The sequence below is a fragment of the Pipra filicauda genome, unplaced genomic scaffold, assembly GCF_003945595.2.
Source record: "Pipra filicauda isolate LSUMZ 115617 unplaced genomic scaffold, ASM394559v2 scaffold129_size2064235_pilon, whole genome shotgun sequence".
In the NCBI taxonomy this organism is placed as follows: domain Eukaryota; kingdom Metazoa; phylum Chordata; class Aves; order Passeriformes; family Pipridae; genus Pipra; species Pipra filicauda.
In genome coordinates this window covers 1,729,920-1,757,903 of record NW_024103762.1, presented here as the reverse complement: position 1 = coordinate 1,757,903, position 27,984 = coordinate 1,729,920, and the positions used below count along the sequence as shown (strand labels likewise).

The following is a 27,984-nucleotide window of genomic DNA, read 5'->3' as shown; positions in this document are numbered from 1 at the left end:
TGTTTAGTTGGAGAAACAAAACCTAGTGAAGCCCCTCCACTCCCATCAGAGAACAACATACCATGGTATTTCTCTCTACCATAGGTGAAGGCTGCGGCGTTCCCGAGACTGGAGTGGATCCAGGTGTCCTTATTTCATCTATCATCATTCTGACTTTTTCAGGCACTTTGGTGGCATCACTGCAGGTTTCCTGCCACCCAGGCAGCTTGGATTTTAGGAAGTCTGCACACTGCATCCAAGTTAAAAGGTACTTGTCAGAGATATGCTTTTTCATAAAATTGCACAGACCTACTGGCTAACTTTCATTACACCAAACTGGTAACACCAGCAACATGGAAGTATTTTATAGGATTTTTCTAAGCCATACCTCTTTGAAACAAATAATATGTTATAAAAAGGGACTCTCCTTTTGCAGGGTCAGATACCGGATTTAAAAAGTCACAACAACCCTTGATTTTTGCTATAACACATTTCATAGAATAGTGTATTGTAAACATTTTCTATGAACTGACCACGACACTTGTCTGGCAGTTCAGTGTTCCCTGGATATTTCTGGCAGTGTGATCTGTGTCCTGCAGGAGATACTGAAGATCTCCTCTAGGACTGGATTTCAGGAATTTCATTTCTGTTCACTGACCTGGACATGGTAGAAGTGCATGTGCTGGGTGAAGCTGCAGTGCTTGTCAACCAGGAAACAGAACCTTCTTTTCTCTTCAAGGAGAGCTTCTCTGCAGCCTTCTGCAATGAACCGCTGGATATCGCTCTGGCGAGAGCTCACCGTTTCCAAATACTGAGGAAAAAAGGAAAGACAAAATTCACACAGAGCCTCTGAATTTTATTTGACACTATATCCAATTACTGAAGTAAACTCCAAAAGCCTTAGAAATAGCTTTTGGAAAGGTGAAGTCTGTGGCTCTGCTTCCAAGCCCTTCTCTTCTCCTGCACACACCTGACTTCCCTGAGCCCATCAGGTAAAGGTGTATTGTCCCTACAGGCATCAACAGCTTATTTAGGGGCTGGGGGGGGGGGAAGTGAAGCAAAACAAGAAAGTCTTTTAGCCTCTAAATAAAACTCTGCAGTAGATAAGAACCTGGCATCAAAGCAGTGTCTGTGCTGAGCAATTGTACAGCCACAGGTGTCTAATTAGACTAATTACCTTGTCTGCTCCACAGTAGTTCCTTTACTCACACAAAGCTCTGAGGAATCTCTACTTCATTTAAGGGGGGGAAGTGAATGAACTAAAAAGGCTCAACTATATTTATCTGAGGTTACGAGGATTCATGGCTAAACTGTGATTAAATGCTAATCCTTGAACTCTCAGACCCAGAGCCAGAACTTTAAAAAAACAAACCTGTTATGAATGCAGGTTAAAAGATAGGCGTTAAGAAATAGGAGCTCCTACCATCTACATTTACTGTACTGAGTTATAAACAAAGCTTTAATTGAATTTTAAAATAGAAAAATATGGAAAAAAATTATAAGCTAGCACGAAGTACAAGTATTGTGCAAATAAAAGTATCAATGGCAAGTATTTTCAGAATTCTCTCAACCAGAATATGAGTCCCTAATTTTAAAATAGTTTCTCTTCAGTGCCCTGCCATTTCAGATTTCTCCTCAAGATGGCAATGCTGGATTAAAGGCAGTAGGAAAGGCAGTAACTGATAACACAGGTTGACATTGCCTACTTTGGGAAATAAATTTATAGCAAATTATTACTGAATTTGCATATCTTAGCTGACTCCCTGTGTAAAACTCTGCATGAAGGTGTAGCTGCAAAGGTACTTAAAAACAAACAAAAAAAATCAATTGACCCAGTTGTCAAGGGATGAAATCTAGAAACTAGAGCAGAAGTCTCTGAACATGCACAGTGGAGCAGTGAGAACTCAATTTCAGCTGGAATACGTCCTCTAGGAGTGCCTTTAATACAAACCAACTTTCAGGAATCATTAACATTTTCTGTTGACCAGTTCTCATACAAAGGAAGAAACAAATAAGAGACAGTGCACTGACCTCCATTTCTTTATGCTCATATTTTGTTACATTTCGTGCTCCTTGGCTTTTCCTTCTGATTTTTTTCAGCTCAGCCTGAGACTTCTCTAAAGAATCCAGTTTGCTCCTGTGTTCGGTTTGGTACCTCTTTAGAGTTGCCTGCAACCAAAGCATTTACAACAGCTGTAATGCCCTCAGCCCTGGAGCTGGGTAAGTGACTGAGGCACTTCTGCCATCCCTGAGATCTCTCACACCCACCAAATGAGTTCAACAGTTGCTTTCGTTTTAAGGACCTGTGAAGTCATAAAATTGATTCCCTTTTTAACTTAAATTAAGCATGAAAATTTTGGCCATCTTTATGTATCATTTCTAGCCTATTGATTAATTAATTCTTTGGGAACAATTTCTGAAAAAGTTCTTTGACTAGCAATAGACAAATAAAATAAGAGTTTTAGAATTGAATGTATACTTACAGTCATGTATTTCACATCCAGGTCTGTTTTCTTCTCCAGTTCAGATATAATTTCTTTATGAAATTTTTTGAACTTTAAAAACAAATGAATGAAGATTTATTAAAAATTGGCAAAAGCAATTTATAATTTCACAAGGAAAATGAATTTTAAAAAGTCATTTAACTTACACTCTCCTCTAGACTGTCATTAAGTTTCTTGTGTGTTCTTGAGATTTCTACCAGAACTTGGCCTGTTGATAAACATACAACCATATTGGTTTCTTTCATAGAGTTCTGAAGTTAGTTAACAAAGAGCAGTAATAAAATACATTTACCTAATATATTCATTAACTAGACTCTATTTAAGAGGGATAGGAAATTTCTTGCTGTTGCTCACCACAGCAGTTTAAATAAATCACTCTGGCCACAGACAAACCAAGCAGCTCCTAAGTGATAGAGGAATAACTAATCATGCATTGTTATGCAAAACCGGCATGGAGTGCCAGACAAAATAAATACTTCCTTCTCTCCAGAATAGCTCCTGTTGGTTTAGTAACAGCTTCTTTTCTTGCCAAGTCAGAGAATAGCACGGGAGTTGTTACTGTACAAGTAGCTGCTCTCCCTTTCTTAGGCTGAAAATTAAACGTTGATGTTTATTAAGTAACAGCACCTTCAGAATCAACAAAGTAACCTTTCCCTTCCCTCACAGCACACCTGCTAAAACAGAGGTGATGCACAAAGTGTTGACTTCCCCCATTTTATCAGCGGTTGTGGCCCAACTGTACAGCATTAACGAAGGGCCAGGACAGAGCAGATTTCTCAGCATCCTCTCAACAGATCCTGAGTATGCCAGCTCTGCTCTGCTGTCTTCCAGCACAAACTTAACCAGCTTACTCTGAACCGTGAGCAGTTAAAAGCTGAACTGGTTCATTTTACTTCAGGAGGATATAGAGGAAAAATCCCTCAGTCTTTGGGTGTGGTTCTGTGCACAAACCATCGTAAACTGCGGTGCAGCCCTGCATGCAGCCACATCACCCTGCCTGGGGCACATGGCCACATCATCCCCACTCCCTTCCTTGTTGGGGCACTGACACACGGAGTGTGTGCCAGCCTGGTCTAGGAGATTGCAACACACTGCTGAGGAGTTAGAAGGGCCCTGAAGTGAAGTTTGTCTTCACCCAAATCAGACAACTGTTACCAGCTCCCAGCCAGGAGCCGTTACAAAAACTGGAAGTGCCAGGGCCACAAGGAGAATCCCAAACTGGGCTGCATCTGAAAGTCTTGACTGGAGATGTGTTTTCCTGGCATTCCATTTCCACAGCAAGACCAGCAGGTTCAGTTCCACAGCTGGTTCCCTGGCACGCCTCCTCCAGTAATCCCTCTATCCCTCAATCAGCCTCGCAGGTGCCCCACCTGTATTTGCCACACAGGTGCCTGCAGTATTTAAGCTGCAGTCGTGCTGTCCTAGTGCACAAGCAGGGCTACAGAGCAACCCACAGCTCTGAAACTCCTGCACATGGCTGGCAGTCACTGCACGGGACTCTGTGTCCCTCCTATTTGTTATTTTACACAATTCCAGTTTAGTTTCTTGAGTTAAAAAAGAGAGGATGCATTAACTGCATGCTGCTGCACAAATCTTGTTTTCTACCATCCATAGTCTTTGAGAAGCCCTGAGTTAGCAAAGACTTATCATCCCATAATGCTCAGAAAAGCTCCCAAAAGATTAAAAAATTTGGCTTGATAAAATGAATGACAGACCTCTTCATGAGAACCTTCTCATCTTCTCCTTTCTCATCTCCACAAACATCCAAACTTGTCTCCCCACAGTGCAGGTTGGTGATTTGGTAACCTCCCCACATAAGGCAGAATCATTCCTATAGTGCCTGAGTATGTTACCACCTTTCTCCCATTCTCAAGTTACACCACCTCAAGATTTTAGTTTCTTTGAAATGAGAACCCTATCTCCTGTGTATGACACAGCAGATATTTAACTGAATAATGCAAAATGTGGATCTGCATTATTGTTTATGGGGAAGCATGAAGTGGTTCAGGAAGAAACACAGATCTGAATTTTCAGGAATCTCTCTTTGCATAGCAGACTACAGAAGACTTAGAAGAAAGAATCAGAACACAATGATATCAGACAACCCCTTGACTAGCAAGAAAAAGGAATTTGCACACAGGATGGGAGATGGCAGAGACAGAGGGGTGCTGTATCTTTTTAAAAATACGTATAGTTTCTCTGGGTCCTTTTGTCCAGCCAACAGAGTGCTATGCTTTTTTTGTTCCTATTTAAAGTTGTGGTGACTACAGAAATATAAATACTATAAGAAGAGAGAGATGCTATAGTAATTAGTTGCTCATATGCAATAGAAAAGTAAATACAATGTGGTTACACAAACACGTGAAGTAACAGACCTGAGCTGTGTTATTTTAAGGCTATAGAAGTGAATACACTTTAGTCCATAGTGTTTGTTTCACCAACTCAAATGAAATGACACATTTTAGAATCTAAAGAGCTTTTAAAGTTAGAAGAGTTTTGTAAACGCTTATCTACAACTTAAAAAGGAAAATGTTGTTACAAGAAAGCAGGAAATATAATCAAGAAATACAAATAAAATTACAAAGTTCGTGTGGTTTTACATATGCAGACTAGAAAGCTATTTGGGAAGCTACAGAAATTCCGGGTGAGAGTAGAAATGGCCCTCAAAATAATTACTCTTATAGATTTTTGTACTTCTAAAATGAACTTATTCTGAGCCAAAGCAGAGCACTGAGCTAATCCTTGGCAACGCCAGCGCAGCCACCGCGGGCGTTCCGGGCGGGGACAGACATCCAACAACGTCGGGTATTGACTCAGCTCTGCGTGCCTCCCTCCCTCCCTCTCCCCTCCCTCTTCCCTCTCTCCTGCCCTGCCCCTGCTCCATAAAACCCCCATTCACCTGGGGCGGCCGCGCTGGAAAACCTGACGCGCACAGGGGTTATTTTTGTCTCCTGAACTGACTGCAGCCTTCAAGTCTTTCGGCTTTGACTGCTTGGGTAGAAACAGGTTTGTTTTTTTTTTCGTCTCAGTTACAAAAAATACTGCCAAAACATGTCCTGAGGAGAACTTTAGAAACTACACTTCCTTCTGAATGGTTTGTGCTGGATTATTTTAGGGGTTTATTTTAGAGTGTTCTAGAACACTTTTAAACAGCGTGTTTGGATGACACTGACTGTCTCTCTCTCTAATTGCATTTTCTTTTTCTCTCAACCAAAGACTCCCTGTACTGTGTATCAGAAAACCCACTTTATGCTGAGATCTCCTCCCTGCTACTGGGAATCCACAGGCACTCCATGTACTGGCTACCCCATTTAATTAATTTCCTCTTTCAAAATGTTGATTCAAAATGTGAAAAGAACCCGCAGTGAGCATGCTCTGACCTATTAAAATTTAAATTATACATCAGATTCTGCAGTTTGAATAAATAGAGAGCATTTTTACAGTGAACATATACCATGGTTCTTTATTGCCAGTTTAAGGTAATGGGTTAGCCACATTTTGATGGCCCTTCCAAATAAAATTTATAGAAGGAGGCAAGTTTTTGTAGAAGACTAAGTCAGGAAAGACAAAACAACCCCTATTCTACATGTAACAGTGTCCAAGTAGAATGGAAATTGAACAACTTCAGTATAATATTTGAATTTTAATTACCATGGTGAATTATAGAATAGCTTTAAGAAAGATGACAGGTTACTCTGGATTAATAGCAGCATAACCTAAGGCCAGGCCCTAATGTTCAGTCTTTATTCCTCTTGCAGAAAGGTACAGAAAAATACTCAAGGTGAAGACAAACATGTATTTCTTACATCAATTAAAACTATGTTGCTATATATTAAAGCTGCTCATGAGCAGGTTTATATATGAGAGCTCATAATACACAATAACCAAGTGTTAACCTTGTCATCAGTTATTGGCAAACCCCAAACCTATCAAACACAATGACACGACCAGAGCACACGATAACAGGCCACTTAAGTCCAATTTGTGGCAGCCCTACTGTAAACTTGAACCAGTTTTAGGCATCATATTATGCAATGAGTCACTAAACCCAAACCACTGGTCTTGATGAAAAACATAACTATTAAAATACTTGCCTTTCAAAGATAGTTTTTTTCTGCTTTCCATCTTCCCACACTCTGAACATGAAATCTTTGTGACTAAAAAAACGCAGCCGACATTAAATATTCCCACTTTGTTTCAGAAAACAAAAAAGTAGCTGTACATGTTCACAGATACTTGTTCTGATCTTTTGCTATTACCTTAGAGGTAGGGAAGAAAAGCAACAACCTCTTTCAGAAAGGGATTTTGGGGGTACATCTCAAACACCTTAATGACTTAAAAATAAACCAGACATTTCTCATATATAGCTTTGAAACTATGCTGTGAAATACAGCTATAACCTGATATATGACCATGAACAGGAATGCCAAGTTCCATGGTTAATTTATTTCTTTCAAATAGGTTCAGTGCACAAGTAGAAAGATCTTTTAAGCTGAAACTTCAGGAATTTGTGGAATATTTTTAGGCTTAATCAGGGTTGTCAGTTGTATCTGTATTTTCTCTTCAGAAAATAAGACACACTGGAATTTCATTAATGGTGCTGGGTTTGTTACAAAAAGAAATCAAAAAATCACTAGCCCAAAGGGTGTAACAGTTATTTCTCCACAACTGTTACTCTCTCTCAGCAGCCCTTGAACAAGAAGACAGCCTTGAAAGTCTGTCTTCACAGGAGATGAAAATCAAGGAAAGCAGTTCCTAACAGAAAAACTCATTGTAAGGCCAGAACTTGTGCAGCAGTTACACTTCAACCTCACTGTTTGCACTGGCTGATTGTTCAGGTTATTTACCTTTTCACCTTATGTTGACTGTTCTTGTGAATAGAAGACTAGAAGAATTCGTTCAAGTTAGAAACAAAAATGGAACTCAATCAATAGAGTTCTGTCATAGAAACAAGTATCAACAGCTACCAACAAAATCACTTAACCTTTTAAAATACTAAATAGCTGTATAAAAAAAATCAATAAAAGTAGTAATTGCATCATCTTACTTGAAATATACTTCAAATTTGTTTTATTTAGAGAAGGTTGCTCTTGAAAAATTTCAAGCCTCTTAATAGAGAGACTTTCTTAGATGCCTGGGAACAGACAAAGTACTTAATTATATCACTCATTTACCTCCTGTTGTCCTATTTTGTATTCAGGGCAGGTCGAGTAACTTTGTGTCTTAGAGACAAAGCCACATAATTATTTACATTAAACAAGAGAATGAAAGGCTGAGTCAAACCTACACATGGAGACAATATAGTCCGAGTGCAATATTAGATGCCATTGCTGGCAAGATGCTCTTTTCTCCAACTAATCCTTTGCCCAGAAGAAAGGCATTTATGACACAGGAAAGTCAGAAACACAGTCCTTTGAAGCCAGCAGCCCCTGGAAGGTAGTAAAATAGGAAGCTTCAAAGAAATACAGTATAACAAATAAATATGATTGAACAAAACATCTGTTCAGCTTCAAATGTGTTAAATTTATCCTTCTGTCATAGGAAGGATTGAATTGGGCAACAGATGCTTTAAAGAAGGCTAAAATTTTTAATGGAATTTAACGTGAAAGAATAAAATCACAATGAAGGACAAAGTCATGTAAAACTTCCCCAGCTCTAACTGCACTTTGCTTCTAATACAATTTGTCCAGAATGCTTTAACACACTCCCCTCCTTCTGTAGAATTAACAGTAATATGCACATAAATCAGTAGGACTAGGTCAAGTCTGCCTTTCCTTACTGCATGAGCGACCATGGAATAGGAAGCAAGGAGTAAATCTCCCTGTAGTTCATTTTACAAAATGGCACTGACACATGACCATTCAGTGCCAGTTGGTGAAGGTGACTGCAGAGGTGAAGGGGAAGAGAAAAAAAAAGAATAAAGCCTAAAATCGAGAAAAGGGGAAGAGATTTCAGACTATAGCGAAGTATTTTAAGGCCAGTCTACATGGTAGCTAGAACTGTAGCAGCTAGAACTGTACATAAATAAATAAATAAAATCTGTAAATAAAAATAGAAGCAAGGAGAACTTCACATTCTAAACAGCATTCTGAGATCAATTTTAATTTTAAAATATGCAGAATTCTCAATGTGAACAACAGAAACGTTTTGGCGATATAAGAAGCAAATAAGTTAATGAATTTAAAGCAGATTAAACACAAGTTAAGAGAAATGAAAAAACCCTCCATGACACAATGGCTGAAATTTGTGTATTCGTATACCAGTCCAGTAAAATAAAATCCCCAAAGTGATGTGATTCTGAACCACGAGGAATGAAACTGAACATTATGATATTACTGCACATGTAAAAAAAGCATAATTTCTCATATAAAGTTAATACACAATATTTCAAGTAATTATCTGAAACTCACTGAATGCTCAGAGTTAAGAAGTTTCAATTTCCTCATAGCTCAGTTTTAATTGTTTTTTCACAAGTTTAATTACTTCTAAATATTAAAATCTTTTTAGTCTCATTGATACAGAAGAGATAAACAGTCCTGGATGATGCCCAAGTCTAAGTAGTCTAAGTATCTTGCCTCATGTCCAGACAAACCCAGTAAGCAATAAATAGGATTGTACAGGACACTGTTGCTAATTTTGTGAGTTGGGCACTGATGGTGTTGGGTCTGATGAACCCAGGGCTCTACTTGCCCCTTCTCACAGGACTTCACTGCTGTGTTCCTCCTTTGGCTTCATAGGGAAAAATGGATTCTAGCCCATGCAGAGTTTTTATGCCTTTGACCACAGTCCAAACTTCATCTGCTTGAATGAATAAAAAAACCTCAACCAAAAAACCCCCAAACTGTGGCCTCTGTTTTTATCCAGTCATTGGCAATTCTTCTCGATCACCTCCCCATCATTAGGCTGCACATTGCCCTCAGCATGAGAAATAGAATCAAAGAATCCTGTTATTCAAAAATCCTTTTCCCATTTCATAATTCGACAAACAGTGAAGGGATAGAGCACAGCTCATTCCTACTTCACTAGCCAAGCACCTCTTAAAACAGCATTTCCTTCTGCAATCCAGGATCACGACTATATAGTCATCTTTTTGTTGTCCTAAAACTTTGTTGACCATGTGGAAGAAAATATCATAGGACCACATAATGAAGTACTTTCCCAGTACATGAGACAGAATTTAAATTCCCTGAATTAAAATTATGATTTTTCTTTAAAACTTCGGAATGTTTAGATATTAAGAGACAAAATACTCCTCAGCTCCTTTATACCTTAAAAAGTCCAGAACTGCTTATAAGCCATAATCAGTCAAACCCAGGGATAAACTTGCATTTTAAACATACCTTACTAAGACTAAAATTAATGCCAAATTCTTTCAGCTTGACAGAAGTGATTTTAAGAAGTACTGCACAATTTATACCGTGCACTACCTGCTATAAATTGGGCAATGAACTTCTCATCCATTAGCTATTCCCACATAAGCCTTGACAAGAGTGAATACTTATGAGATTATCAAGATCATTACAATTGCCTGTTACTCCAAATTTATTCTTGGTGTGATGCTCCTATTTTTGGATTTTAAATGGAACAAACACATTAGCTTACATTGTATTTTAAAGAGGAATGTGACTTTATTGCAGATTTAGCAAAGTTTAGTCTGCAGTCTACTTTGCCTTTCTCTCCCAAGCCCTTTTGATGTCTTAGTCAAAAATATTCAGAGATTAGAATTTTTTTAAACCTACTAATATCACTGAACAGATGTTAATTAACATGAAATATTCATCTTTTTTCAGATGATTGCTAAGCACAGAGACTAAATTTTAATGCTAAAAAAAGGAAAGGAAAAGCATATGCTGTATAAATAATGCATGAAAAAGGACAAACTTGTTTTTCCACCTGTTACTCCATTACTAATATATATGAAGACTGCTGCAGGCAGTTGTTTTTTGTTTTTTTTTTCCCCAAATGTAGAAACCCACAATATATCAAGGTTTGTATGTCAGCAGCTTTTCATACTTGAGCTGCAGTGCTGTTAAACAAGTGACTTGTAATCCTCACACAAGTCGGGTGCAAAGAAAATAAGTTACAATACAGCCACAAGCCTCAACTTGCCTGGGTGAAGTCCAGCTGGTTTTAGGCAGATTAGTTAAGGAAGCTCATGTAAGAGAGTTAATCTCTGTTTTCCAGCAGGTCTGGAACATACAAATCATGCTAACCAGCAAAAACTACAATTCTTTATGGGTTTCAGTACAAGAGAGGATAAATATTTATCATTATCATCACTATAAATGTTACATGAAATGCAATAAAATGCAAGGAATCACTGCAACTTCCATTACAGCACTTTGGAACTGCCACCGAGTCTCACAGTCTCAGCAGTGTCCAAAAAAAGCCACCAAAAAACCCACACCCAAATTGAGCTGAAAGTTTTGATAAATGTCTTTTTCTCAGAAGTCCAAGACAATCGGTTTTGGTTCCCTGCCCTCCCCCTGGGACTGTGACATCTACAATGGATACTGGATTTTTCATTTTTTTTGGTTGAGAAATAATTCATCAGGACCAGCTGACTGTAGAGACTAAATATAGTCAGACTGTCAATAAAGGATTTACAAGCTAGTTACAAATGTGATGTCGCTTTTTTCACTAGGTTGTCATTTACTTTCTATTTTCCATCTATTTCTCTCACTGGGAGGACAACCAAGTGTATTTTCTCTTAATTCTTTGCCAACAGACGTACCTGGTGCTGGCAGTGAGGAAAGACTGATTGCTGAGCATCCTTAGCTCGGAGATGTGAGGGAGAACAGCCCCCTGGCCACTGCAGGAGCCCCGGCACCAGCTGATTTTCCTGTGTTTGGGTAAGTTCAAAAGCTATGGGGAGCACACACCTGTGTGCACAGAGTGCCAGTTCTCACACCTCCAACAGTGAAGTCACTTTTTTAGATAGATCCAGCCACAATACAGGAAACATTGCATGGACACACAGGTGAGGTTCAGGCCACCCTTCCCAGGGTTTCTACTGCAAGGTGAAGGATGTCTTCACCACGTGTAAGACTCATATAAAATTTAAGTGTTCCAGTGTAGTCAGAAATTCTTTAAGGATTCCCTTCATGGCACCCTCACTATTTTCTCAGGCCTCTGAGGCACAGCACGAAGATATCAAGTACACACTCACTGTAGGTGTTTTGAATATCTAATTTTCCCCGTGAGGGTGTGTGCTCACGTGTATCATTATGGATTTCTGTGCTAAAGTCCAGAGCTGTGGCACAGAGGCAGGTGCTCCCACAGCTTCAGGTACCAACACACCTGCCCTGGTGCCACAGGCATCACCTTGTAATGAGGCATCAGCAGGAACAGCACTGCCAGTGCTCCCTTGTGAGCTGCTCAACCACCTGGGCAGTTCAGGGCTATAGACTGAAAGAGTGTGATACCACATCTTATCACTGACTAAAAGCAGGAGAATCAGCTTCAGTTTATAGGATGCTGTAAAGTTCAGGAGGGGGTGGGGAATAAAATACTAAAATTGACTGAGAAATATGACCAATTATCTAACTTAATCTGAAAAAATAACTGGAAAAATATCACGGCAGTCCTATGAATATCTGACTTCTTTCCTTCCCCTGGTGCTACTGCAATCATCCCAAAGGCCTTGTGTATTGTCATATTCTGTTTCTCCTATCAGGCATTTCTAGAACCAGAGAATTTGCACCTTATCTGGAAGTCTTCGTAACAGAAGTTACAACAACATAATTGTATACAGAATAAACTTGTTATTTTGGGTAGTCCTGTAAGAACAAGCTGCAGTATCAATTTTTAAACATTTATATTCTTTATGTTCAATAACAAACCCACCTTTTATTCTCTGCATTTCTGTTTTGTATTTTAGCAGGGAAAAACAGACCCAAGGCTGGCTCATCTCTTTCCACCTTTCTTATAGCAGCCTGGAGGTCTGTACAGCACAAGACCAGAATGCTACTTATAAAACTGGAAGATATAAAACTTCATTCCTGAAAAAGCCCACGACTACTTTGTATTTCCATTTCAAGACACTCTCTGTGTAGTTTCCTTTCATAACACAGGAATGGAGTGGCTTCTTCCAATGCAATTCCATAATAAGTATAGTGGAATGTTTTATGCTCCATAGGAAAAGCTGGCCTGGTTGTAACTGCTTAAACCACAGCCTCCAAGCTGCTTTCCCAGAAGTTTCCACCAGATGAGGTGCTAAAGGTTCTGTAGTTGCTGGCACACCTCCCTTGCCTTTCTATCCAACACAGTCTATTCCAAAGGTAGCACATTGTTGCTCCAGAAGGGCTGACAGGGATGCAGTGAGGTGGGACAAGATGACAGATCCCTCCTCTTCAGCTGCAATGAGCCGGAGAAGGGAAGAGTGTGAGGTGTCACCTTTCTAAGGGAAGTGAAACAGGATTCCAGCTGACAGGGCCAGTGTGTATGTTAAAGTAAGCCAACAACTCCCCCCCCTCCCCTTTTATTTTAGTGGAAGGGCAGCTAGCTATATGCATCCTAAACTATGGAATTTTCTCTTTTTCTGCTTGGCTTTCTCTCTAGTGAGAGTGACACAAGTGCTATATCCCAGGATTAACAACAGAGAGCTGTAGCTCAGAAAAGTACCTGCTCAAGTGGCAATTTTGCTTTGTAATCAGGAGGAAAATAGACAGTTTTGAATGACAAATACTTGCAAGATAGTGTTTTAAAAATATGGTGCTGCCTTACATTACAGTCTGATAGAATTTTTTCAGCAAGTAGATATGTTCTTCTTAGCAAAATAAGAATTTTCCAATTCAGTTCCAAAATTTTTCCGTGAGTTGACCACTTAAAGCTCACAGCTTCTGATACAGAAAATCTCTCATTTCTGCAAAGAGAAATGAGGGAGAGAGAAAAGCCCACAGGGCTTCTCTTAGTTGCAAATGTAAAATAAAGTGGCTATCACTGGAAAGAAAAATCAGATAGACCTCTCCATAGATTGGACCTCACCCTACTGATTCTATTAGTATTAGATATATATGATTATCAAAATGTTGTTAGTTTTCTTTACTAAAAGCTAAAAACCAGTTATCAAAGGACCTCTATGAGCCTGTTAGATGTTACTCAAGAGCTCTGACTTAGTAGCTTACTCACAGAGATTTATAAGAAATGCCAGCTTTTGGATAAACTGTAGGTCTATTCATCAACCATCACTGGTTTGTTCTCTTACTGACTGATGGTTTATCAGCCTTGACTCTCAGCTAATATGCAGTTACCCCAATAATTGCAGACATTTGGCTTCCTGCAGAGAAGTATAAAAGGCTCTCAAAAAAAGGAAACATGCATATGTTCCTTCCCTGTGCAGGAACCCCTGCCCCGAGATCCACATCCCAGCATTACTGCAACCACTGTATTACTGCATTACTGCATGATGAGGTTGTGGAGACATTTCAAATTACACCACTTGATGGGCAAATATGTTCTGTGAATGTGTTCAAATCCTGTCTTTTAGACCCGAAGAACAGTCCATTCTTTTGTGCACGAGAGGAACATCAAGTTCAGGGCTCATCCTCTGTCAGGCAAGAATTCCACTTACTATATGCACACCGTTAGAAGTTTTGGGACTTTTCTCCCCACCTCTCTATGTTTTGTGACTACCACAGCATAGAGCAATCTTTTTAGGCTAATACTTGCTTCTCTAGATTATTTGTAGTGGTTTTTAACCGAAAAATTTCTCTTGAAGAGAACCCGAATTTTTCCAAATTCTTACATTTCAGACTGCTGATGAGCATAAGCTTTTGTATACCTGCTTCCAGGTAAGTTTTAACAGAATGCAACTATGAAAATACAAGCCTATAACTCAGAGTAATCTTCAAAAAAATTATCAGTCTTGGTTAGATTTAGGAAGGGATTTTTGTCTCCTCTGATTGTCGTTTTAACATACTGATCTTCTGCATTTTACTTCAATCAATCAAGAACATGCAATGTAATATTTTTATTTCTTTTTCTGTTTAGACAAGCAATTAACAGTTTACACTTCCTAGTTCTTAAGCAATAAACTCTAGGTACAGACTCATAATGTGATTGTGGGTGACTGCTGTAGAAACAATTGCTACACAACAAACAAAGTGGGACTTTACACCCACAATATGAAATGAGATGTAGCTACAACAACTGGCAGGTGCCGGAGAGGATAGTTGGGAAGATAAGAAATCAGTATTCCACTAGTGAGTAGGAAATAACTTCCTGATTCCTTGTGCAGGCTACAAAGACAGCCTGTGCTACTAGAGGAGAGAGTTTATTAAAACTATAAGCACCAAAAATCAATGTGACAAAGCCTCAGACACCTGTGTTTAACGTCACAAAAGTTACTATTTTAACACTGTGGTGCAGTGTCGCCATGAAATTGGTTTTAGTGCATTATTTTATTGTGGTTTCCTGAAATTTGAATAGTATGAAATCTTTACATTTTTAAACATGCAGTTTCTTGTTTCCTATCTTTCCTTCCTAGAGGGATTTCCAAAAGGGGCCTAGGAAAAAAAGGTATGCAAATTCCATATTGCAGAATAACTTGAACCACATAAATTCAGGTTCTGTTCCTAAATGCTCACATCAAGTCTGAGGGACTACAAGCTCAGAAATTAGGGAAATAAGAAATTAGAAAGAATGTTGACTAAATCCTTATCCCTTATTCATAAGGACTGTGTTATGACTGCAGTACATTCTTCTACTGCCTCAATTTGCCTAAGATATTCTGTATTAAAATAATCCAGAGTGCTTCAACCAGACTTGAAAGATAAGGATACTTAGTACAAAAGCTCTGAATCAGCTGGAATATCCAGATTTCCGTTTCAGTCTCTTTGTTTTCCCCTTCTGCTCCAATCTCCTCTGACAGAAGAAAGCATTTTTCTGGCATTTTTACTTTTTGCCCCACTGTTTCTCTGGCCTCTATGTGTTCTACCCTCTACTTCAAAAAATTCCTTCTGTACTGCTGTTCCATTTCTGTTTCTGCCCTGCTGTGGGGCTGGTATCCATTTTACTGGCTCATTTTAGAAGACCATGTTCTGTGTTTCCTTATGAGAAGAAGAGAAGGATTAACTGTGGTTTTGATACAAATCTTTACATCACACTTGGCAGTAAATATACTCCGGGTCACCCTGCAGGTTTGGGTTTGAACTGTAAAATGACCTCTTTTTTGGCAAAGATAACAGAAGTATTTTGCATGATAGAGCTGCTAGTGGTCAATAATGTGTCTTTTGACAAGTCTAAAGAAACTCATGGAAGAGACAATTCCACAGGGGGCTGCACCTACAGTAACCCCCCTGGGGTTATAGGGCCCACAGATGAGCAAAGTTTGATCTGGTCTTCACACATCCCACATTGCTCAGCATTCACTGTAATATTATAAAAATACAAAAGTGTACAGTAAATTCTTTTTTTTTTCTTTTTAAGCAGATACTTTTAAAGACATCTGAGAGTCTATTGTCTATTTGGCAAATATTTCAGTGTTGTAGCCCAGCTTCAATGCCTTCTTTTCTTGAAAATGCAAGTAATCTCTCACAGATTCCTAACCATATTATCCTGCCTTTTCCAGTGTTCACTGGCTTTCCTTATCTTTAAATTAAGTATTCCATCAGAGAGTATGGTGAAAGAAATCCAGAGTTACTGTTTTCCTTAAGAAGAATAGGTTTTTCTGCAGGAACAGTCAAAGCAGAAGGTAAAGAGAAAGCAGGGTTAGTGGCCTGACCCTGAAGAAGGCCAGGTTTTCTCAATACAGTATATCTAGAAAAAGGTTTGTAACTGCAGGGAAGAACTCATAATTAAGCAAAAATATATTTTCAATCGCAATCCTGTATTGTCCCCAATAATAGGGAAAAACAGTTCTTTTCAGCATTCAGCACAAGATTGCCCAGTGATAGTATTTTCCAACAAGCAATGTCCCACAGTCACGTGACACCCAATAAATCAGCTGCTTCCCTGCATCTGCCCAACTGCTGGATTGCAAATATCGTGATTGTGCATTTTCTGATATTTTATAAGACTCTGCATAGTCATCTCTTCTAACTTTTGTGCTGTGGTTTGACACCAGCAGCTCTGCTTTCTGCAAACACCCTGCAGAGCAAACACAGAAAGCACCTCCATCAGGACTGTTTGCTTTGCCCTGTTTGCTGTTCTGCCGCTCCCAGCTTTGAACAGGGGAGTTCACACTCACCCAAAGTGGTTTCAGAACAAATCATAAAAATGTGTGCAGCACATGGAAACCAGTGGCCACTGTTCAAGGAAGTTCTGTCCCCTCAGTTCCACTTCACCAGAGCTATTAAAAAAAAATTGCTCAACCCACCCTTTTTAATCAGCTGAATTAACAGACTATTGTGGGTTACAGGAGCAGATCCATGTTACATCACTGGAAGAGCCCTACACTGCCCAAAATCAAAAGTTCTGAGACAAGAGTCTTCATCAAAGTTATTTTTGTCAAAAAGCAAATAAAGGCATCAAACAAATGTTTCCTCTTTGCAGTGTAGTTCCCGGTTCTTTGTTTTGTAGTGATGTAAGAAATAGTACAAATACTTTGTACTTCTTTGCCTAACATTAGAATTATACTGCTCAGCCTACAAAAGTGAAGTTGTCAAGGTCAAGTGCAGATGACAATCTTTCAAAAATTCAGAAATTATTTTCAGGGAAGTACAGAACTTGTAGTAGATTTATATAATGTAAAATTAATCCATCTTTGAGTCTAGTTTCTCTTTCAAAAGCTCAACTAGAAAATAAATATAATGCATATGAGAACTTTTTAATGATACACTTGATCAAAAGTAGTGAGGTAAACCTGAACCCTTCACAATGAAACTCATCCAGAAAATGGTTTTAGTTTAGAACTGCTGTCATACACTAGGACTCTTCACACCAGTATTCTACTGCAAAAGTATTTCAACATTCATCTCTGCATTAAAAATCAAGCTGTGTATTTTTTTGGTATTTATTTTAGAATTATATGAACTTAAAAATACATGCTTTTGAATGCACAGGCAGATATATAGTCACAAAAGGAAAAAAAGAAAAGGTCACTTTGTCAGAACATTTTAAGTGTCTTGAGAAAGAATATGAAACAATATACCTGAAAGGCATCTCATCCTTTCCATCTATGTGTCATTTAAGAGTAAAACATACTTCTACTGATCCTTATCTACTTCACATTAGTTCTATGAAGTGCCAGCAGGAAAACAAAAACAAAGTTTATTTTTGAAGGATTTCACTTACCCAATTCTTTAGAAACTGGAGAACCAGCTGATATATCCCCGATCTTTGCAAGGCTGTCATAATACGCTCTTCCAGCCACTATCATAACTGGGGGTGAGGGAAAAGAAAGTGTTAAAAAAAAAATCAAAATATCTTCCATTTTTTATTAATCTGTGATCCTCTGAAGTCTTGTAATCCAGGGCACAGAGAGTAAGAGAGGAGTATATGGCAACAAGGAAATCTATCATAAAAAGTTACACAAGCCCCTGTGCTCCTGCTAATTTGTGAAAGCAGGAGACAAAGACAGGACACCAGAAGACATTAATGAAGTTTCAGCCTCTTATTTAGTTCCAACTTTCATGCAGACCCAGGGGCAATCAGCATCCAGTGGGGAGGTTTAGCCATAAGCCATTGGTCAGGACATAACGAAATTCCTTAGTACCAATAAAACTGGAGGAAAAAAACCAAAATGCAGTCCTAAATTTACCAGAAATGCCAAGATCTCTTGTATTGACCAGGCAGAGGAGTGATGTGAGAAATGGCAACTGGCCACGAGACAAGGGACCTGTCATTGCCACAAGGAAACCTGGAGCCCTTCAAAAACAAATGACCATTTCCTGCTTAAGTTGGCTGTTACAGGAACCAATAAGTTCTTAATATATATCATGAAGGTTCCAGTTATTCCCAGTTAATCATTTCCTGGTGATGGCTGATTTAAACAGCAAAGCCAGTTTTGCCAGAATGAACACGGAAACGTCAGGACTCAAACTGCAGGGAGGGCAGTGGGGAAAAGCACTTTACTCAGGGAGTAGATCTGCAATGGCTGCCTTCCATCTTCACAGTGTCTAGAACTGATCTGCACCCACGAAGAAAAGAAATAACAAGGACAAACTGGCAAGATTTTAATGCAAAAGGGCGGTGAAAAATACTTACTGAAGTTAGTCTTCATAATTTTTTTGTAGTAAAACATTCTTCACCAAAAGGTAAAGCCAAGCAGACTTGCTGTTGACTTTAGAATTTTTTTTTTTTTTTCTGAGAGGAATATAATTGCCAATTATAGGTCTGTATTTTATAGCTTTTACTATTAAGGTGACATCTTTGATTACATAACAGTATATTCACTGAGAAGTCTGAGAATTTTCCAAATGAAACAAAGATTCTTTTTGAGGCTCTGTTGCACTAGAAAAGGGTAATTTCTGCCTCAGCTCCATCTCATAGGTGCTCTGTGTTCAGTCTTTCTGAGCTGAAGAATTATGGTGGTGCTGTGGTGGAGCACACTGTGCCACCTGCACGAGGAGATTTGATGCCAGTCCAACTCCTCCTATCTGTGTTTCCTCAAGACAGCCCCAACTCACTCTTTTCTCCTAATGCAGGTACTAAAAAGATGAAAAAAATGTGTGATTTCCCCTGTGCTAACCAAACTAAAATCAAGAACTCCACTTGTACAGTCCCTTCACCAGTACTATGGCTTTTAATCTACTGCAGAAAAGGAGCTTTGACCTTTTGTCCCTAAAATATTTAAAAATACATTATAAACCTATCGGGAGTTCTCCCAAGTTTTATGTTCACTGTCGGCCTACTCTGGCTTTTTTTTTTTTTTTTTTTTTTGAAAGCTACAAAGTGTTTGTTTAGCAACAGAGTATTTACTCCGTGCTCCAGATCTATTTACGCCGCTCAGGACTGGTGGTGGAAAGATTAACAATTTATGAGAGTCCAAAGATGACTTTGCAACAGTCGTTGCAACATTGTACACGTCCCTTGGAAATGAAGCACCCGTGGCAGCTCTGCTTTATCAGCCAGTCCTAAAGGCAAAGGTGCCAGGACACAGCACCCCCCGGCCTCTCCTCTGTGCTCTGCACAGTTATGTTGTGAGCTCCTGGTGACAAACCGAATCAGAAGAGGCACAGTGTAACATCTCAACAGCAAAGTGTGTGAAAAGCAGAACCCTCAGAAACTGGTGTAGAAATATTTCAAGTGAATATGAAAACACTTGTTGCTACTTCTGGCACTACCTGTAATTCCTAAGGTCAGGTATTAGGTAACCACATGTTCATCCATCAAGTTAGGCACCACTACAGATAAATCAACATTTCCTTATTTTCATCTCCAGCAGGCTCTGGTTTTATCTTTTTCTCAAGCCTGGCCTAAAATTTGCATGAAGAGAGATTTTAATGTCTGTTTGGCTATGCACTACTTCTGCAGGATCACATTTCTCAGAGTACTAGATTACATGTAGGGCAAAGACACGCCATGGGTTTGAGCAAGGCAAAATTAGAGACATTTTACATCGCTTTAATATGATATCAAGCAGTTCAGCAGGTCTGCATGGGTGAAATGGAGCAAGCTCTAACAGGTCCTACACTGTATAGGCTTTGGGAAACAAGAGCCCAGTCCTGGAAGCCCCTTCCTAGATAGTTTCTGTGAAGTCAGTGATGGAAGTAAACTACTGGATTCTAAAACATCCTTAAATATATTCATTCTGATTTTGAATCCATTAAAAAAATACCATCAGGATTAGCATGGGCAACAACAACAAAAGCAATCCACTACTGCAACTCATATTCATTCACATTGTTCTGTTCTCAGGGTTCCTTAGGCAGTGACGTGTGTAGGTGAGCAGGAACAGATCTAAGGATGTGAAACATCTTTGCAAGATATTTTCAGAGAAAAACCAAGAATATCAAATTTACATCACTTTGGTGGGGTTTTTTCCATTTATGTTATTATTCTAATATGGGTTATTTAAACCTACTATCAGTTTATTTTGCAGTAGCTCTGTGCCTAAGTGTTTGTGAGGCAACTTCCTCAGGACAGTGGAAAAAAACCCAAAAGGCTGGGGAGAAGGTACATATGTTTGTGTGTTTGTGGTTGTTAGTTGGGTTTTTTTTTCTCTTAATATACACATCCAAAGTTCAACTTGGAAATTAAACTTGTACACAACCCTCATGTCTAATATGTATATTTAAATGAAAATTAAACAATCTTTCTAAAGTTAGCACTTAAAAAACTTACCATTAACAGCTTTTTCATAATTCTTCCCCAGATTTATTAAATTCCTCAGTCCTGGATTGAACTGTTCCATAACATTCTAGTGAAGAGAAAACAAACTTTGTGTTATAACAAAGGCAATTTAACAGTGGATGGAAGTGTTTATCTAAGTGTCACTTAGGTCTAGTTTTCAGTTTCATATGTACAGCATCCATCTGAAAAGTCTGTGGATGGATGAAAATTGGAAGATTTGGGATACAGAGGAAAGCAAAGGATGGAAGGGAAAAAACCTGAGCATTTAAGATCAACAAACAGGAAAAAAAAGGTAAACTATTTCACAGGGGTAGAAAGGAATCTGGCTGTTTATAATACAAAAGGATGTCAAGCATGTGATCAAAGTTTGCACAAAACTGTCTTCTATGGTAGGTGATGGTGGAATGAGAGAAAAATCTTTATCCATAAAGGTTTTTAGCCATAGTCTTTGCAAAAAGTAGAAAAAAAGCTATGAAGTGGGAATCCAAATTTGTGTTTGCCTAAAGTTGGGAGGTGAAGGAGGGAGAAGAAGCTTTTGCCAACTCCCAAAAGGAAAATCCCCCACAAAGTTTGAGTTGTCCCTACTCAAAAGCTTCAGTTTCTCCTCTTTCTGGTCAAAGATAACAACTGTCCCCCTTCCCCCCAAATCAGTATTGCAAAGTTACTTGCTATGAGCACTGAAAAAGGAAAAGCAGCTGCTATAAATGTAGCAATTATTCACTCCTCAGAATCCTGTTCTTTATATCTTGAACACATGTAGCATAAATAGTGGTATTCCAAAAGGAAGGTGATGAGATACCAGAAGACACTATTTTGTTATTCTTACTGTTTTTATGGCAATACTTTTATGACACAGCTCACTATTGTTCACACAGCAGAACTTTCAAGTTCAAGGAATTCAAAACAGATGCTTTCTGTTTACAAGAAGTACAAGACTCAAGAAAAGTGAAATAGTATCAAGCTTTTGTCTGTTGTACTACTAACAGAATGCAAATATTTATGTTTAGTACATAGATGGACCCAAAAAGAACAGCAATACCATCACATGTGTCTTATTTTCAGGCAGACAGAATTTTATTTAATTTTTCAAAGACAGCACTATACCTAACTCTATTCCATTTAAAAAGTGAAGAAAAGAATTAGCTCCAATAACACTTTAACAATCATATTGAGTTAAAATATAGATTTTAAAAAAAATAAAACTATTAGATTCCAATACTAGTAGAGTATAAATCAATAGCAGACACAGAATGACAATACCTGGCCTCTCTGCCTCTGTGTACAAATTAAATGTAACTGGGATTGTTTTCTGGTCTGTCCCATTAAACTCTCACCCACCAAAATGCAATCACTGCAAACAAACCAGCTATTGTCCCCAGGCCCTTGATTTGTGTTAACTCACAAACCACATCCAGAAATCATTTGGGAAAGTGTGTTTCAGGTTGGGCCAACAATGCCAAGGGCTATTTTAACAACTTAACAGCATGGATATTCAAGCTCTGGTGTCTGGGAACAACCCTCCTCCTGCCCCAGCTCTGTAATTTGCTCCTGTCAGTGTTGCTGCTGTGCCTGTTGCCCTCCTCCTTGCTGAGGCAGTGGGACTGGGACACACTTGTTCCAGGGAGCAAGTTGTTTCTTCCTATTCCAACTTTTTCCTATTTCTTCCCAGCTGTGTACCAAAGATGTCTGTTGCCATACATGGAGTCAGTGAATCACAAGGAAAAAAAAAAGTTGAATTAGGGGATTGTTTTAGGATAGAGAGTTCTGTATTTCGAGGATATGGGGAAAGGAAGGTGTACCATGGTGCTGTGTATTTATGGCAGGTAAGAATTTCAGTGTCACCTTGAATTACCACTCTGTACTGAAAATAATTTTCCTGAAGGACAGATTCTGCCCCTGTTAACCCTGCTCCTTGAAACAAAAAATTACAGAGTAAAACCCACTTGATCCATAGCAGTTTTTCAAGTACAGCAGACACAGACTACCCTGTGGGAACACAACAGCTCCACTGAAACTCAAGGGACTCAGAGGAAGAGCTCCAGTACATCACCTCTGCTCACCGTGCATGTAAAACTGCTGGGACAGATGAAGAAACAATTTACAGCTCAGTGCCTGCAGTGGCTGGAAGGAGTACAACTAATGGATCTTTTCTCCATCAGACCCAGCAGTCTCTGGAAGTGTTTCAGGCTTTGCTCTGCCACAGTGGTTGATTGTTAGCAGAACCAGTCTCCAGACGTGAACGCCCGAGAAACGGCAAAAACCTTTGCAATGGAAATTCCCCTTTGGAATCTGCTTGGTTTAACACAGGGTATGGTTTGCTGATCCCCACAGCACTGGGCAGGGCTCGTCTACTTTCCTGCTAAGGGTTGGTGTTTGATAGTCTTAGCTCTGTTTGATAGACTTAGCTCTCCCTGACCCCCCGCCAGGTCTCCAAGGTGACCCAGTGGAATAATTCTGAGATTATTTCCCTTTCATACATTAGAAAGAAGCATAATATGTGTTGTTTTTTGTTTTTAATTTCTGCTGAAGGCTAGATTCTCAAAGCAAACAAAAAACCTGGCCATGCTTCTAGTGGTCTTTTCATACAGTTAACCACACTTAACCACTGGCTGTCTTTGAAGTACTGCCCAGAGAGAAGCACTTTTTCAAAAAGGGGAACTGTCACAGGCAACTCCCTCTTCAGGATCAGGTATGAATTTGATATGGCCAAGACATTTCAGATCAATTAAAATTATTGTAATATTTTATTCAGCTTCAGAAGTTACAGGGGACAAGAGCAACTCAAATCAATTTGTACAGTTGCTTTTTCTTACAGTTTTAAAGCTTCTCTTACTTGTGGTCTAAGGAAAAGGTCATGAAAATGAGTGGGACTGAACATCAGTGCAACATTTCAAATCATACATTAAAGCTAGATCTCAAAACTTCTAAAAAAGCAGGACAGAGGACCAAAGAAGAATTTCTGATCCAGAGAACCACTAATTTAAAGTTGTCAGAAGTCTCTGAAAATAACACAGTCTTGTTATTTGTCACACGGTGTACACAGATGTGGAAATGAAACCTCTGCCTTAATCCAAATAAAGATCACAAGGTAAGAAAGAGCCTGGGAGAGACAAAGTGGTTCAGAATACATTGTTTGACTGTACAGTGAGCATAAAAACACGGCCTCCTAATTGTCAATCGTGTGTCCTATATTCCAGTGACACTCTACCTCTCATGGACAGAATAATTAACGAGAAGAGGAGGCACATGATCAGATCCTACAGCTTTCTATTATTTAGGATGAATGGAAATAAAGGGAAACATTTTCAAAACAGGCAACTAGAAACATGTTTTATGCAGAGACCTTTAGAGTTGGCAAAAGTGACCTCCCAAGAAAAAAAGCAGAAGTGAAACCTATTCTGGTCATTTGAGTCATTGAGTCCTCATATAATCTGTTATAAAGTTGTTGTGTGCCTTTCACATCATGAAGCCAATGTGAGTTATTCAGCCTGGTAGCACAGAGCTGACTGAGGAGGAAGAAGCCTTGTATTTCCACTTCTTGTGTGTAGGTATTATATCTCCCACAGTTCCTGATAGTCATATAAACAACACTAATCTTCAAAACAAATGACAGCCATTGTAAAAGTGCCTTCCTGTAAATGCTCAGCATTGCTTTTTACTTAAAGACACACCTCACTGAACAATAGCTCAGCAGGTATGAACACAACTAAACAATGCATAGACTCCCTGTAGATTCAAGTTTACATCCTGCAGGCACTTTTGCAAGAGTGAATAGCAATGTATTTGGGTAGAAATCTGAAATTATAAAACTAGCAAAGTAGATCTTGATGTGCATCATCACTGATATTACCATCACTACAGCTGTTCATAGCTAACCTTTGTATAGCAACTAATGATTTAATTTAAATTGTTATTTCTTTATTTGAAAATGAGTAAATTTTTTTAAAAGTCTTTAGTGTTGCCACACTATGTCTGAGAACCCACTTGAGGAGATTCAAAAGCTATAAAAAAAGTAAATCATCCTGTGTTCTACTGTACTTGAAGCACTTTGTACATTACTGCATTTCATCTTCTTTAACTTTTGAAATCCATAATACAGTTTTCAGAAGGGCACAGTTGAGCCCTCAGCACATCTCATGTTAAGCTATCTCGGTTTTAAGTTAGCTTAATATTGTTTTAGAAGAATTTTAACAGAATGGAAAAGAATAAATTAAGGTGCCAGTGTTTATTCAAAAAGACTAATTCTTATGACTAATTACCAGTCATCTTGATGGAACAGTTCTTGCTTAAGAGAAACATTAATATGTCATCCATCGCTGTGTTTCAAATACAGACTTTTCCAGGTTATGAACACCTGCCCAAGGATAGACTCTAAGTAGGCATAACTGTAAGTAAGGTCAAAAGAGAGAATTTGTACCAAGGTGGAACTGGATTTTAAACACACACACACACACACACAAACTTTCAAAGGCTCCTCCTCCCACAAGTTAGATTTGTATTTCTGGGATGCTAAACGACAGCCTGACTGCAGAATGTGCTAGGACCATAGGTGAATTTTAGTTTTGGTAAATAAGTCTGGTAGTTTATTCTAATTGTCAGTGTTTTTAAAATACGGAAACACGGAATTTGGGACTTTAGACAGAATTTGTCAGATCTATTTCCATGATAAAACAATATAGCCTGCCAAAGTAACTCTACAATGCCCCTGAGGAGAACACATCACTCCATTGAGCAAAGGGTTTTTTTGGAGGGGCTCTTTTGGTTTGGTTTTTTAGATTATACTTTGGTTGGTAATCGAAATTTCTGGGTAAGAGTCACTTGAATACAGAGCGATAGGTCTTTAAAACCCAAGATTAGCAATGCCAGTGAATCACAGCTATCCTGCCGTTCTGAAGAGCTCCGGAAACCTCAAACCACGGGAGCACTCGGTGACCGCCTGCCCAGCCCTCAGCCCACACAGACAGGACAGGTCTGGAACTCAGCACTTTCCTGTTTTGTCCCCTTTCCCCTGCACTCTGTGTATCCCAGCTGGATGCCAAGTAGTTTTCCCCCACATACAGCAGATAAAACAACCCTGTGCGGGCTGTGGGGACACACCAAGACATAACAACTTCCCTGGGGTTACAAATGGAGTCAGTGTGCCAGGGGGTCACACAACGTCCCCTCACATCACGTCACATCACCTCGGGGAGCGACAAGGGCAGGGCTGTGTCATACCAGGGAACCTCTGAGCAGTTCCTTGGCAAAAGGGAGGCTGTGCCCTCTTTAGTCATCGACTCCCACACCCTTGGGCTTCATTTTGCACGTGCCATTCCTATCATGTGTTAAGGCGATTCTTCAGGTATTACATAAAGTGTAAATGTCAGTCCTGGGTTTTGTGTGTGCACACATATTTGTGAATTATGTTGTTTACTTAGTCAGGGTAGCTGAAAAACATTGAAGTATTCACTTTCTGGTGCTGTCGCCAACAGAAAGGAAGAACAAGATAAAAATAAAAGGGTCACCTGATGAATTCTGTGAGTGTATTTTGAAGCTTTGTATAACACAGGTTACTATGTATTTAATAAATCCAATGGATTAGCACTGTGAGAAGAAAAAAAAAGCAAACACACAACAAAACCTCCAAAAATAGCAGACCAGCAAGGTATTAAATTTAATTTTCTATTACTTTTCCAGGTCATCCAAAAGTTGATTTTTTTTGAGAAGTCCAAAGCCTGTGTTCAGCCCGGCAGCACAGATGCCATCACTGCATTACATGGAATTGGTTTTCCCAGACCAAGACTTTCTTTTTACTGGTAGGAGAGGCACAAACAGAAGGTATGAATTTCATCCATCCCAGCACGGTGTTTCAAGCAGGGCATTGCCAGGGTGGCACAGCAAGGGCAGAAGTTCCACGAGCACCACTGAACAAAGCAGAGCAGGCTGAAGCACAGCACAAAGAGGTGTTCATTTGTTTTAGATGGGGGAGCTGTGATTACAGTCACAGCCAGTGCTGAATACACAGGCTACTCCTCTCTGCCCCTAAGAGGTGACAAACTATTTTCAAGATTTCAACTTTGATCTAGAAATAACTGCTTTAAAGTAGACGCTGAATCCATTTTCTGTCTGAAGCAGCCTTTATACCTTATCTGGATAAAGTTTCAATTTTTAATGAGGGCAGGGCAGGAGGGTTTCCAGGCCTGTGAGTTCAAGCTATGTGATACAACATACCAGACCTCTCAAAATACCTACACAGAAGGCATTTCATCACACTGTCAACACTAACTTTGTATTACTGTGGTTTTGCTGGTTATTTCAATCTTAAGTATTCCTTTGAATTAGTTTAAAACACAAAAGGGTAAACTTTCACAGGAAATAAGTACTGAATAGCAGGGAAGGTTTTGCTTATTTAGACGTCTGTTATTCCTTTAAAGCCTATTTTAAATCATACCCATTAAAACACACAGGATATTTTCTTCCCCCTCCTCTGTAAAACTGTTTTAGCTACATTCTAGAAGTCAATAGACAAGGTAGAACATTCCTTTGTTGACACAGCCCTGAACAGTCAACTTCCCAGGTTTCTCTTCTGTGAGCCTATATTTACAGGGTGCTCTTCTGAGAGAGGATTTTATGTTTGCTTATGGCCTTGCCACGAACGTAACTGATATCAAAAAGCACCAGACTGTTTAAGATGACCTGCTCTGGTTCAGAGGACAAAATTTATAGCCAGGTAATCTCCTTTTTTTTTTTTTTAAAGTAATTTTGCATGAAACTGATAACTAAATCCAAAGAAAGTAAACAGCAAATACAACATGTCCCTAATTAACTGGTGTAATCAAAGGGGTAAAGTTGACTTAAGTGTGTTGAAGAACAACAAAAGTAACAAACATCAAAATTTACTCCCAGTAAATGTTTTCAGAGACCTTTCAGTGATGACAACATCATCTTCAGAAATATGAAAACGGTAGTAAACCAGTAAGGTTTAGTAAACAGTAAAATAGAATAACCCCTCAGAAAGCTTTCCTTTGGGCTCAAAGCTGCAAGTGCACTGCAGCTGTAAGTTAAATTTGCAAATGCATTCACTCATGCAAATTTGAGTGCTTTCTCTAGTTCAACACACTGTACAGAATGAGGATTACGGATCCAATGCTGCCCAGCCAAAAGTATGATTCTAAAGGGAATTTTGCCCAGTTAGAATTGATGTGTTTTGGAAGGACTGCGTTTATAGGGAAAAGAAGTTCAAAACAAGCATCTGGTGGCCACAAGCAAAATATTTTAAATTCTACAA

The 27,984-nt window shown here is 39.0% G+C and overlaps 1 protein-coding gene and 1 long non-coding RNA gene across 2 annotated transcripts in view; one reads left to right on the top strand and one right to left on the bottom strand.

Annotated features, from left to right (window-relative positions):
• The window catches only part of BAIAP2L1 (BAR/IMD domain containing adaptor protein 2 like 1), a 34,964-nt gene that overhangs the window by 6,323 nt on the left and 657 nt on the right, over positions 1–27,984 (bottom strand). The window contains exons 2-8 of the mRNA XM_027726188.2: positions 20,709–20,784; positions 17,718–17,804; positions 2,630–2,691; positions 2,463–2,534; positions 2,011–2,148; positions 638–790; positions 62–229 (exon numbers count right to left, since the gene is read on the bottom strand). Of these exons, the coding sequence (XP_027581989.1) occupies positions 62–229; positions 638–790; positions 2,011–2,148; positions 2,463–2,534; positions 2,630–2,691; positions 17,718–17,804; positions 20,709–20,784 (756 nt within the window). The remainder of the gene's footprint in view (positions 1–61; positions 230–637; positions 791–2,010; positions 2,149–2,462; positions 2,535–2,629; positions 2,692–17,717; positions 17,805–20,708; positions 20,785–27,984) is intronic.
• On the top strand, positions 141–26,904 carry LOC113990624. The gene is made up of 4 exons (XR_003541680.2): positions 141–247; positions 2,080–2,199; positions 11,212–11,335; positions 26,394–26,904. It is a non-coding gene; the product is annotated as an uncharacterized LOC113990624 (long non-coding RNA).